This window comes from Pristis pectinata, chromosome 13, assembly GCF_009764475.1.
Source record: "Pristis pectinata isolate sPriPec2 chromosome 13, sPriPec2.1.pri, whole genome shotgun sequence".
Taxonomy (NCBI): domain Eukaryota; kingdom Metazoa; phylum Chordata; class Chondrichthyes; order Rhinopristiformes; family Pristidae; genus Pristis; species Pristis pectinata.
The window spans coordinates 48,082,852-48,095,717 of record NC_067417.1 but is presented as its reverse complement, the minus strand read 5'-3'; the positions used below and the strand labels follow the sequence as shown (position 1 = coordinate 48,095,717).

Genomic DNA, 12,866 nt, shown 5'->3' with positions numbered 1-12,866 from the left:
TTTGACACTCACCAACTTTTATCGACGCACCACAGAAAGCATCCTATCTGGATGCATCACGGCTTGGTATGGTAACTGCCCTGCCTGGGACTGCAAGAAACTGCAGAGAGTTGTGGACACAGCTCAGCACATCACGGAAACCAGCCTCCCCTCCATGAACTCTGTCTATACCTCTCACTGCCTTGGTGAAGCAGCCAGCATAATCAAAGACCCCACCCACCCAGGACATTCTCTCTTCTCTCCTCTCCCATCAGGCAGAAGATACAGGAGCCTGAGGACACATACCACCAGGCTCAAGGACAGCTTCTGTCCCACTGTGATAAGACTATTGAAAGGTTCCCTTATACGATGAGATAGACTCTTGACCTCACAATCTACCTTGTTTGACCTTGCACCTGATCGTCTGTCTGCAACTTGTAGCTTGGACACTTTACTCTGTATTCTGTTATTGTTTTACCCTGTACTACCTCAATGCACTGTGTAATGAATTGATCTGTACGATCGGTATGCAAGACAAATTTTTCACTGTACTTTGGTACAAGTGACAATAATAAACCAATACCTGATTAGAAGGATATTAGATTATGAGAGGCACAGATAGGGTAGTTAGTCAGACCTTTTTTCCAGTGGTGGGAGTATCAAAAACGAAAGTACACAAGTTTAAGGTGGGGCAAAGCATCCTAAAGGCGATCTGAGGGGTACGTTTTATTTACATGGAGAGCGGTTGATATCTGGAACATGCTGCCAGCGGAGGTGATGGAATCAGATACAATGACTATGTTTCAGAGGCATTTAGACAAACACTTAAATAGGCGAGGCATATGGTCATAATGCAGGCAAATGGAATTAGTGTGGATGGGCAACAATGGTCGGCATGGATGTGGTGGGCCGAAGGGCCTGTTTCTGTGCTGTACAGCTCTGTGATCGTTTTCACATATTAGCAGTAAATGATAACTCAGTGGACCAATAAACCAGGCACTGCCCATAATGTATGGTCAGGTTTATGCGGTGCTGTGGGATTTTCATCGGGCTGCTGGCAAGGGACACCACTAACGGGCTCCCAAAATAATGCCCAGGTGGAAACTGGAGGCAAGAGCTGCCTCAGAACAGATCCCAATCCCCGCACCTTGCCTTTGCAGTTGAACAGCTTTTACCTTACATGGAAAAGGAGGGTCCGAGCCAGACTAAATAGGAAGCCTTTAAAGGTAAGATTAAAAACCAGCGGGCACAGATTTGAAGTAACTGGTTGAAGGGTTTGAGGGGAGATGAGGAAAAGTTTGTACCCAAGTTGGGGTTGGGCAACGGGAGTCTGGAATTCACTGGCTGGAAGGCTGGGTTAGACAGAGACCTTCCCCACATTTAGACAGTACTAGACGTGGTCTTGAAGAGCTGTAACCTGCAGGGCTACAGAGCCAGTTCTGGAAGGTGGGATTAGGCCGGGTTGTTCCTTTTTCACTGCTAAAGACACAATGGGCTGAATGACCTCCTTCCGTGTGGTAAATCCTCAACAATTCTCGCAGTGGCGAAGTAGCAGTCCATGTGGACATGCTGCAGTCATTGGTATTGGTTTATTATTGTCACTTGTACTGAGGTACAGTGAAAAACTTGTCTTGCATACAGATTGTACAGGTCAATTCATTACACAGTGCAGTTACACTGATGTAGTAGAGTGCATTGAGGTAGTACAGGTAAAAACAGTAACAGTACAGAGTAAAGTGTCACAGCTACAGGGAAGTGCAGTGCAGGTAGACAAGAAGGTGCGAAGTCACAACAAGGTAGATTGTGAGGTCAAGAGTCCATCTCATCGTAAAAGCGAACTGTCTTATCACAGCAGGACAGAAGCTGTCCTTAAGTCTGGTGGTACGTGCCCTCAGGCTCCTGTATCTTCTACCTGATGGGAGAGGAGAGAAGAGAGAATGACCCGGCTGGGAGGGGTCTTTGATTATGCCGGCTGCTTCACCAAGGCAGCGAGAGGTATAGACAGAGTCCACAGCAGGGAGAAAATGAGAGTGTAAAAACTGCATCAAAGGACCTCACCTTCAGTGTCTGACCACCGTTTTAAAAGGCTCTATACGTGGGTCCAATTCCACTGACATTTCCTCTATCTGGTAAGGAAGAAAAAGGGTTGGGAACCCCTGATACCCAATGACTGAAGGCTCGTATCTTTAGTAGGCTGGGGCAGATTCTGCAACCACTAATTCCTACAGTAACATCACCAGGAGTCACAGTGATGTTTGGACCAGCCAATACCCTGAATGCTGAAAACTTTAACACACCAAATCATTGCATCTTCTGCTTTCATTCTGGGAAGTTCACCATGGACAGCCAGATTATTCTCCTGTCATTCCACTAATAAAGATTCAATGCAGCCAGCTGGCAACTTAGGGCATTTTCTAAACTCTCTCAACATGATTTTGTTTTGAAGGGGCCTTCTCTCATTTCTCACAACAAGGGAACAAGTGTACCCCTAAATCAACGATGCCTCAGTGCACTCATTAAATCAACAACCCAATATTGTGCTCTCTGACATGCAAAGTATCTGGGAGGCACTTTGCAAAGTTGCACTTTGGGAGGTCAACTGTAAGGGGAAAGTATGCAGTTAATGGCAGGAAACTTAACAACATTGATGTACAGAGGGATCTTGGGGTCCAAGTTCATAGCTCCCTGAAAGTTGACACACAAGTAGATAGGGCGGTAAAGAAGGTGTACGGCATGCTTGCCTTCATTGGTTGGGCTCTGGGTATAAATGTCGGGAAGTCATGTTGCCGCTGTATAAAACTTTGGTTAGGGTGTGTGTGTGTGTTTGTGTGTTGTGTGCAGTTCTGGTCACCCTATTACAGAAAGGATGTGGAGGCTTTGGAAAGGACACAGAAGAGGTTCACCAGGATGCTGCTGGGATTAGAGAGTGTGAGCTATAAGGAGAGTTTGGACAAACTTGGGTCGTTTTCTCTGGACCATTGTGGGCTGAGGGGAGACCTGATAGGAGTTTATAAAATTATGAGAGGCACAGATAGAGTAGACAGTCAGGATCTTTTTCCCAGGGTAGAAACGTCAACTGCTAGAGGGCATGCATTTAAGGTGAGAGGGGGGAAGTTTAAAGGAGATGTGCAGGGCAAGTTTTGTTTTTACACAGAGAGTGGTGGGTGCCTGGAATGTGCTGCCAGGGGTGGTGGTGGAGGCAGATATGATAGTGGTGTTTTAGAGGCTTTTAGACATACACATGAATATGCAGGGAATGGAGGGATATGGCCCATGTGCAGGCAAATGAGATTTAGTGTAATTTGTCATTGTGTTCGGCACAGACATTCGTCACAGAGCCTGTTCCTGTGCTGTAATGTTCTATGTTCTATGAGTGCACTCATTACAGCAGCAACTGTGCTCACTAATGCAACAAAGCAACATGTTCAACAAAGCAATGCACGAGTGCACTCAAGAGATAAAATGCATTAATGTGCTCACTGAGAATTATATTTGCTTGTTTATCGGTCCATTTGTGTGTTCACGTGAGCAATAATGAATCACTGAACACACTAATAAACAACAAAATTCTTAGCACGGTCATTGAAGTATCAGCAAGGTTATGATGTCCACAATGTAACATGCTGCCTACAGAAGTTAAGCTCCAGTTCATATCTGGCAAGCTCAAACATCTATCCCTTCAGCAAAGGCAGAAAGCAGTAATGACTGAGTCACGTCACACAGAAAGTGAGCAAGTAGGTCTCTGTATCTATGGTCTGGGGGTGGATGCGTAGCGTGATACTTGTGCAGAAGGGTAAACACCTGGAAAGGGAGCACAGAGAGATCTCCTGACGGAAGTACCTTGGGAGGGGATGGTGTCTTCGGAGCAAGAGGGGGTGGTGGTTTGGGTGCTGTAACCACTGGAGTACTGCAGGGAGTCCCGGCTGCTCTTCTGGTGCTCCAGGCTCAGGCCACGGGTCAGCACCATGGCCAGGTCACTGGCTGCCGTGGATATCTCCTCCCCGTGCTTTCAAAGGAAAGAGACACAAGAAATAAGAGATAAGATATCTTTATTAGTTACATGTACATCAAAGCACACAGTGAGATGCATCTTTTTTTGCGTAAGGTGTTCTGGGGGCAGCCCGCAAGTGTCACCGCGCTTCCGGCGCCAACATAGCACGCCCGCAACTTCCTAACCCGTACGACTTTGGAATGTGGGAGGAAACCCACGCAGACACGGGGAGAAGGTACAAACTCCTTACAGGCAGCGGCCAGAATTGAACCCGGGTTGCTGGCGCTGTAAAGTGTTACGCTAACCGCTACACTACCGTGCTAGTGGGGATGACCTTATTCCCTCCACTCCGCAGATCCTGGTCATGTAGCTAACGTTGAAGGGATTGTTCCGGCTGGCTCCCACTCTCCTTATAATGGTGGCTCCAAGGCACCAATGCAGAACCTTTCTCATTGCATTTAAAGGGTCATCCTGTCCTTTTCAAATGGGTCAGAATGACGAGGGCAGATTGGACCTGGACTCCAGTGCTCCCCCTATCCTTGGATACATTTGACAACCAACAATCCGGCTTTAATTAAACATCAGTGCCGCAATTAAAGCAACTTGTCACCAGACGTTATGAGCCCACATGGGACTGCTCGCCCAGGCTTCTATCGAGGCTCCAGTGAGCTGCCAGTGAAGGCAATGTGAATGCACACAAAGGTGTACTGGGCTTTCCGAGGATCCCTGTGGGAACCGGCAACAAATTCTGAGGAATACTGGACCTGTGGAGGCAGCTCCAACGGCTGCCTGTCCCGGCGTACCAGCCACCTGTGAAGCACGTGGCCTGCAGCTTAAATGAATGAACTGAGAGGCCGAATGGCTTAATTCTGTGTCAAAGTTTTTGTGCCAAGGAACTTGCTGGGCCCAATTATGCACAGAGACACATCCACAGCACTGGGTTAATGCTGGCAACAGCACACCCTGAAAGCAAGCTCCTTGAACTGCAACATAACTCAGCGGAGGAGGAGTGTGTAAAGATAGCACTTTAATATACTGAACCTTGTACTAATCAAATGGTACTGGTACTGTAATATAATGCACCTTGCATTTTAATGTATTGCACATACTGTAATATACTGTAACCTGTACTGTGATATACTGCGTTTTGTACTGTAATAAACTGCACCTTGAAATGTAATAAACTGCACCTTATACTGCAATAAACTATACCCTATACTGTGATTTACTGCAGCTTGTACTGTAATGTACAGAACTTGGTACTGTAATACATTGTACCTTGCATTTTACTAAATGGCACTTGATATAGTAATATACTGTACCTTGTACTGTGATATACAACATCTTATGTCATAATATATTCTACCTTATACTGTACCCAATATTGTGATATACTGCACCTTGTACTGTATTATACAGCACCATGTACTGTGATACACTGCTTCTTGTACTATAATATACTACACCTTGCATTTTAATATATTGCAGCTTGTAGTGTAATGTATTGAACTTGGCATTGTAATATACTGCAACCTGTACTATAATAAACAGCACTTTACATTGTAATACACTGTACCTATACTGTACTGTGATATACTGTACCTTATACTGTATTATACAGCACCTTATATTTACCATACTGATCCTTGTACCATAATATCCTGTACCTAATACTGTGATATATGGTATTTTGGACTGTAATACATTGCACCTTTTACTGTGTTATACTGCACCTTGAACTGTAATATACTGCATCTGTACTGTAACTGTACCCTTTACTGTAACATACTGCACCTGTACTGTAATATATTGTACCCTGTACTATAATGTACTGCACCTGTACTGTTATATATTGTACCCTGTACTGTAATGTACTGCACCTGTACTGTAATATACTGTACCCTGTACTGTAATATACTACACCTGCACTGTCATGTACTGTACCTTAGCAGCCAGTGACGCTGCTGTCACACGAGGCCTCTGTCCCTCCTCGACGCTGATCCCCGGATAGACTATGGCAGCCGAGACTGCCTCTGCTTCGCGGTACCGTTCAGCCTGCTCCTTGCGTCTCTGTAGAGTGTTCACTACCGGCTGGTCGTATGGACCAGGCTTCGACCAGTCCTGGAAAATTGAGGCAAGTGCCCAGTGAATAGAAATAGATGTCAATGTGGGTACTGGAAGTTCACAGCCCGGAAAGAGGAGGAGAATTTCATTCGACCGAGATATCGTAGCAAGGCAGCTTCTAAATTATTAAGAAATTCTGGGTTTGCTGAATGGTGGCTTACTAGAAGTGGCTCCAATAAATGCCTAGACTTGGCTCCTGGGAATTATGTAACCCATGCCTTTTACTGAAGCCCAAACTCTCCTCATTGCCCAGATTGCCCACCGGAGTCCCCCGGGTCTCTCCTCCATCAGTTCTCAGCACACACAGTCCTTGCTCTTCCAGTTCTGGTACACGACACAGACCCTTCCCCCCTGCTGCAAACCAACTGGCAGCACTTGTAAACTGACCTCATCCCAGTGGACCTCCCGAAACTTGACTCCCACTTCCGAGGGGGATTTCATCCTCTATCCTGGGACAACGTAGAGCGAGATTGCCTTACCAGTTATTAGGCATTTATTTCTTAAATTGAGCAAGGTTAAAGGAAACAAAGAACTCCAGAAATCTGAAGCAAAAGCAGAAAAATGCGGGAGTTACTCAGCATGTTATCAGCATCGGGGAGAGGGAAACGAAGTTAATGCTTCGTTGAAACGTTAGCCCTGTTTCTCTCTCTGTGGAAGCTGCCTGACCTGCTGAGTGTTCCCAGCATTTACTGCTTTTATGTGGTAAAGTAAACTTGGTCGCATCCTTGTCAACAGGAGTTAGAAACGTAGAAAACCTACTGCACAATACAGGCCCTTTGGCCCACAAAGTTGTGCTGAACATGCCCCTACCTTAGATATTACTAGGCTTACCCATAGCCCTCTATTTTTCTAAGCTCCATGTACCTATCCAACAGTCTCTTGAAAGACCCTATCGTATCCGCCTCCACCACCGTTGCCGGCAGCCCATTCCACACACTCACCACCCTCTGAGTAAAAAACTTACCCCTGACATCTCCTCTGTACCTACTCCCCAGCTCCCCAGTTGGGTCCAGATTGTCCAAACTCAGAGCAGGAGACACAAACCAGGCAGCAGCATGTATAGTAAATAACCAATAAGCTGCTGCCTGGTTTGTACTGAAGCAAAGATATTCATTCACCCCCTCCTCCCCTGAAAATTTCATCTCTTCTGGAAACTGATCACTGATACTTTTTCTCTCTGGTCTATGTGTCATTCATTTTAATGTGTTATCTCCTCAGTTTTTCTAAAGTGCACGTTTTACTCTTTCTCTCTTGTTTGCTTCTTGCACCCTTCAGCTGTTTTCTCCCTCCCTCCCTCCCTTCCCCCTCTGCAGAGACCCCCTTGCTCCCGAGTTTTCGGCTGCCACCACCACTGCCCACGATCAGATCGGCCAGATTACAACTTCCCAGTTCCGAGGAACCTCAGGCTGCCTTGGAATTACAGCACCACAATTAAAGGAGCAGCCGCAAGAAAGGCGTTGGCAATGCAGTCGATCCTGAGGTGATGCATGCAAGCGATTGGGAAGGAACAGCGAATGTGTGAAGAGAATGTGATGGGAGGTGAGCACAAATTAAATGAGATGCAATAACACAAAAAGTGAAGAAACAAACCTTCCAGCTAGGGATCGTTGATGAGTGGGCAGTGCTAGCTCCAAGGGAGTGGTTAAAGGGAGGCTTATCAGGGAAAGCAGCAGGGGCAGGCCCAGTGTAGGACCTGGTGTCAGGGATGGTGGCAGCACAGCCAAATAACGCAGGTGAAGAACGCTCACTGGGAAGATGGCAATGCACATGACCAGGCATGAACTACAGATGGAAGAACATGATGTCAACACGGGCAATTAAGTGGACAGCAGTCAGACGGTTCGCAAGAGAAAGGTGCAGGAAAACACAACTCAATCGGGCGGCTTTCCAAAGGAGAGCCCAAGATGCGTGGCCAACAATTCAGCCAGTACTGTTCAAAATCCAGAAACTGCACACAGAGGGAAGGTGGTCACAGCTGCAACCTGTTGATTTGCTAACTATGGTTGTTTTCTTCCCCTCCCCGCCTCCCCCCCCCCAAAAAAAAAGTTCACGCACAACTTTCTGATCAGATTTGGGCTGCGAGGTGTGAGATAACTAGTGATTCAAATGCATTGAAACAGACACCAATGTGGCATTCACCAAAATTTACACACACCATCATTACACAAGGGTTGCCAGTTGAAGATGATTTCCTTGCTTCAGTCGCACTATCTCCAGCTGGGAAGTGACTTGCCTGCACTAACGGGCAAGAGGTCCTGCGGCTTTGATGTATCAAAGTTTTAAAATCTTAAAGCAATGTGGAGTCTTCTTCAATCAGAGCAGCCACGGCTAAAGCCAACACAAGAAGCCAATCAACAAGCTAAGTGCTTGTTTGGCAAGTTGTGTTTTTTTGAGAAAAATTCCCTTGAAACTCAGGTAGAAGCCACTGGGTCTCCAAAACCAGGGAAGCACTACCCCAGTCCCCACAAATCAACTCTTTAACCTCACATCCTTCTGTATGCAAATAAATACTGTAAGTTTTCAAAGTATTCACCAGTGAATTCTTGAACTCAACAGTTTCTGTTTGGAGCCTTCTGTAATTCCTTCCTTAAGTTATACAACTTACATCATCTCAATTTTGCAATAGGTATGCATGTATTTTATAACAACAGGATACTTAAGTGCATTGAATCCAATTATCATTACTAAGAGTCCAGTTGTATTACATTTCTATCAAGTTTCACATTTAAAAGTTAATCTCCTGCCCAACACCTGTGGTTTTCCGTGCATGCTATATTCTTGTTTTGCTCTCCTCCAGTTGACTGAATTTGAAATTGCTCTGTATATTTTGTGATACCTGTCTTGGCCAGTGAAAAGCACTTTGTGCTTAAACCCTGGGAAGGACATTTCAGCCCTGGTCAATGCTACAATATCGAATTGTAGAGATGTGTTATCTAATGAAGCAGTGGTAACATGTATTATATTCTCTCGAGCATAACCTTTCGGAGGTGATTTAATCAAGGGGTATTAACTGGAAAAGTGATTTAATAAGGTGGATAAGGGGGGGCTATTTCTTGGGTGGAGGGGTGAAATTGTGAAATAGAGCTGAATCCACACTTTTATCATCACACCTCAACAGAATTCGGGAGTAATCAGGGGACAAAAGGGAGGTAAGAAGGCGGAATTCTCTTGCCAAAAGGCTTTTGATGCCAGGATAATAGAACATAGAACAGTACAGCACAGTACAGGCCCTTCAGCCCACGATGTTGTGCCGACCCATACAAACCTACCCCACGATCAATCTCATCCTTAATGGGAGTGTTCAGTGCTGAAGTCAATAGAATTCGATTAGCTATCAGGGTATGGAGAGGAAAAGAGTAATTGCAGCTGACTTCTAACTCAATGGTAGAACAGACCTAATGGGTTGAATGGCCTTCTCCTGTCTGTGATCAAGATCAGATCAGTGATATAGATCAGTTGCAGCTGTGGGCAGAGAAGTGGCAGATGGCGTTTAACCTGGATAAATGAGAGGGGTTGCACCTTGGTAGGACTAATGTCAAGAGGCAGTACACTCTTAAGGGCAAGACCCTAAACAGCATTGAAGAGCAGACAGACCTTGGGGTGCAAGTCCATGGCTCACTGAAAGTGGCTACACAGGTATATAGGGTGGTTAAGAAGGCTTATGGAATGCTTGCTTTCATTAATCGGGGTATTGAGTACAGGAGTCAGGAAGTTATGATAGAACTCTGGTTAGGCCACATTTAGAGTATTGCGTGCAATTCTGGTCACCTCACTATAGGAAGGATATTGAGGCTTTAGAGAGGGGGCAGAGGAGGTTTACCAGGATGCTGCCTGGATTAGAGGGCATGTGCTATCAGGAGAGGCTGGACAAACTTGGGCTCTTTTCTCTGGGGCGGCGGAGGCTGAGGGGTGATCTGTTGGAGGTGTATAAAATTATAAGGGGCATAGATAGGGTGGACAAGCAATATCTTTTACCCATTACTGAGTGATCCAATACCAGAGGGCATGCATTTAAGGTGAGAGGGGGTAGGTTCAGAACAGACATGAGGGGTAAGTTTTTTTACTCAGAGAGCAGTGGATGCCTAGAATGTGTCGCCTGATAGGGTGGTGGAGGCAAATTCATTGGGGGCTTTTAAGAGGGGCTTGGACGGGCACATGAATGAGAGGAAAATGGGGGGATATGGGCATTCTGTAGGTAGGAGGGATTAGCTATGTCGGCACAACATTGCGGGCTGAAGGGCCTGTTCTGTGCTGTATTGATCTATGTTCTGTGTAAACGTTAGGTACACTTAGACAGGGGCTAAGGTCGTACTGCTCAACTCTAATGATCCATGCTTCAAGGACAACAACAGCTCGAGAAGTCACTACCTTCTCAAGGGCAAACTAGGGACAGGGCAATTAAATGCTGGCTCAGTCTGCAAAGCCCCCATCCCTTGAATGAATATAAAAAGAATATGGCTCAGTCTCACTTCTAGAGGAGCTGCTTCATCTTTCATACAAACTGAGATGCTCCTTCCCTGAGGGATATTATCAATGAATAATAGTTTCGTTTAAAGGAAAGCAAAACGTCTTTGACCTGAAAGGTTATGTCTGTTTTTCTCTTTCCACTGATGCTGCCTGACCTGCTGAGTGTTTCCAGCGTTTTCTGAATAAATTTTAGATTTCTAACACCTGCCATTTTATGACCAAGCTTTTATTTTTGTTTTAAATATACTGTATATATCTCATGAACTCTTCACTGGAAAACCTCCCCCCCCCCCCCCATTGTTAATCACAGTGATTCAGCAGATATACTGAAGTATTCTTATTGAGATATGATGATAAAAGTGTGAACTTAATGTGTTGCCCACAGCAACAGGACAAACTCAGTTTGTTTTTCTTGGCACGGAGGAGAACCTGATTGAATTATATAACATTATGAAGAGGTGTGGATAGGGTGGATAGTGGGAAACTTTTCCCCGCTGCAGAGGTGTCTAAAACTAAGTGCCAAGGTTTAAGGTAGTGGGGTCCAAGGGGACCTGAGAAAGACCTTTTTTTCAGCCAGAGGGATGTTGGAAACTGGAACGTGCTGCTTGAGGCAGGTAAATTGGTAAAAATTGGTTTACTATTGTCACATGTACTAAGGTGTAGTGAAAAAACTTTGTTTTACATGCCAACCATTTCATCACATCAGTTGTATCATTGAGGTGGTACAATGGATACTTTAAGTAGTTAGATCAGCACTTGAATCACTAAGGAATAGACTACCAGCCAACCGTGGCCAGTGGGTTTAGTATGGATGGGTGCATGTGGGCTGAAGGGCCTGTTTCTCTGCAGTATAACTCTTATGTCTGAGCCCTTGTTGTACTTTGCAGAGAGAACCTTAATAGAAGCGTCACACAGCTGGACTCTGAATGATGATTGTTGGACTGGGTTGGCAAATATCCCCGATTCATTCCAAGTACTTACATGCCTATTAAACAAAGCTGAGCAAGGTGCTGGTAGAAATACAGTTCACTAATGGAGCATATCTAAAGAAGCAAACACTTTAAAACTTACAGTATCAAAAAGAGGGGTGGGAATGGGCCCCAAGCACATGGATTGTGGATTAACCAAGTTATCCCGACTGTGCTGTATGGCATTTACTTGCTGGTTCCTCAGGCCCGGATGGGAGAGAATTAGCGATGAGTATGGGTGATTCACCTTTTCGCCACCTGACCAGGCTCCAGCTGTGGAGCTAGAACTAACCGAAGTGGGTGAGCTACACTCGCTGACCGACTGACACGTCTCGGACGCCTCGGAGGAAGCCGAGCTTGATGACTTCTGCGTTGGGTCCAGAGTCCAGGGAGGCGAGGCGGAGCAAAGGAAGGGAAAGAGACGAGAGCTGGTTAGCATTTCAAGTATTCAGAGTTTGCACGTTCTGCCTGCGACCATGTGGGTTTCCCCCCCACCCCCCAGGTGCTCCGGTTTCCTCCCTCACCCTAAAGGCATGTTGGTGGGACACGTAAGAGAGAACAGGCTACAGGAAAAGGAACAGGGGGGCCAGGGATTGCACTGGGGGCCAGCACAGATTCGATGGGCCAAATGGCCCACTTCTACGTCACTATAAAATAAAAATGTGAGTAATGTGAAAAACAGGGCCTGGAGTAGCTGGTTCTGAGGGCTGTTCATCTAGATGGGCAGGGACAACCTAGGATGTTTATAGCTTTGAAACCACAGAGCTCTGAGTTACTTCAGACCTGCTGAACTGGTTCAGCAAACCTTGCCATTCTCAGATGAGTGAAACTGACAGGTAAACCTTGAGACCAATTTTAACTTGAGCCTAATTTTTAATTATCCCCAAGCATTGTTCTCATGGGTCCAGGTGTTCAGAAGCCAAGTAACGCCTCAGTTCTGAACTGCACATTCATTCCACAGACACCTCTTTTGTAGAATCCCAGAGGATTCATAAACCCAACGAGGTCCATCACTTGTCCATTGGTTGGGAAAGAGCTGTCTCATCTAATGCCACCGGCCCACTTCCAGCACTCGATCTGTGGCCCTGCAGGTCCTGGCTCTTCAACTACACATCCAAGTGCTTTCCATATACGGCGAGGGCTTCTTCCTCTCCCAGCCTCTCAGGTCATGAGTTCTAGCCCCCACCACCCTCCGGGTGAAAATGTTTTCCTCACTTCCCCCTCTGATTCTTCTACTAGTTAAGACCGCACTTGGAGCACTGCGTACGGTTCTGGTCGCCGCACTGCAGGAAGGATCTTGCACCTTATTGTCTACCTGCAATGCACTTCCCTGTAGC

The 12,866-nt window shown here is 45.9% G+C and overlaps 1 protein-coding gene across 10 annotated transcripts in view; it reads right to left on the bottom strand.

The window, feature by feature from the left end:
• The window catches only part of mtss1lb (MTSS I-BAR domain containing 2b), a 158,164-nt gene that overhangs the window by 11,347 nt on the left and 133,951 nt on the right, over positions 1-12,866 (bottom strand). For 5 of the 10 annotated variants that reach the window (XM_052028739.1, XM_052028740.1, XM_052028742.1 and 2 more), the window contains 3 exons: positions 11,777-11,896; positions 5,915-6,091; positions 3,820-3,985 (listed from right to left, as the gene is read on the bottom strand). In XM_052028739.1, coding sequence (XP_051884699.1) covers positions 3,820-3,985; positions 5,915-6,091; positions 11,777-11,896 — 463 coding nt within the window. The remainder of the gene's footprint in view (positions 1-3,819; positions 3,986-5,914; positions 6,092-11,776; positions 11,897-12,866) is intronic. The other 5 variants (XM_052028745.1, XM_052028747.1, XM_052028746.1 and 2 more) reach the window with 2 other exon arrangements.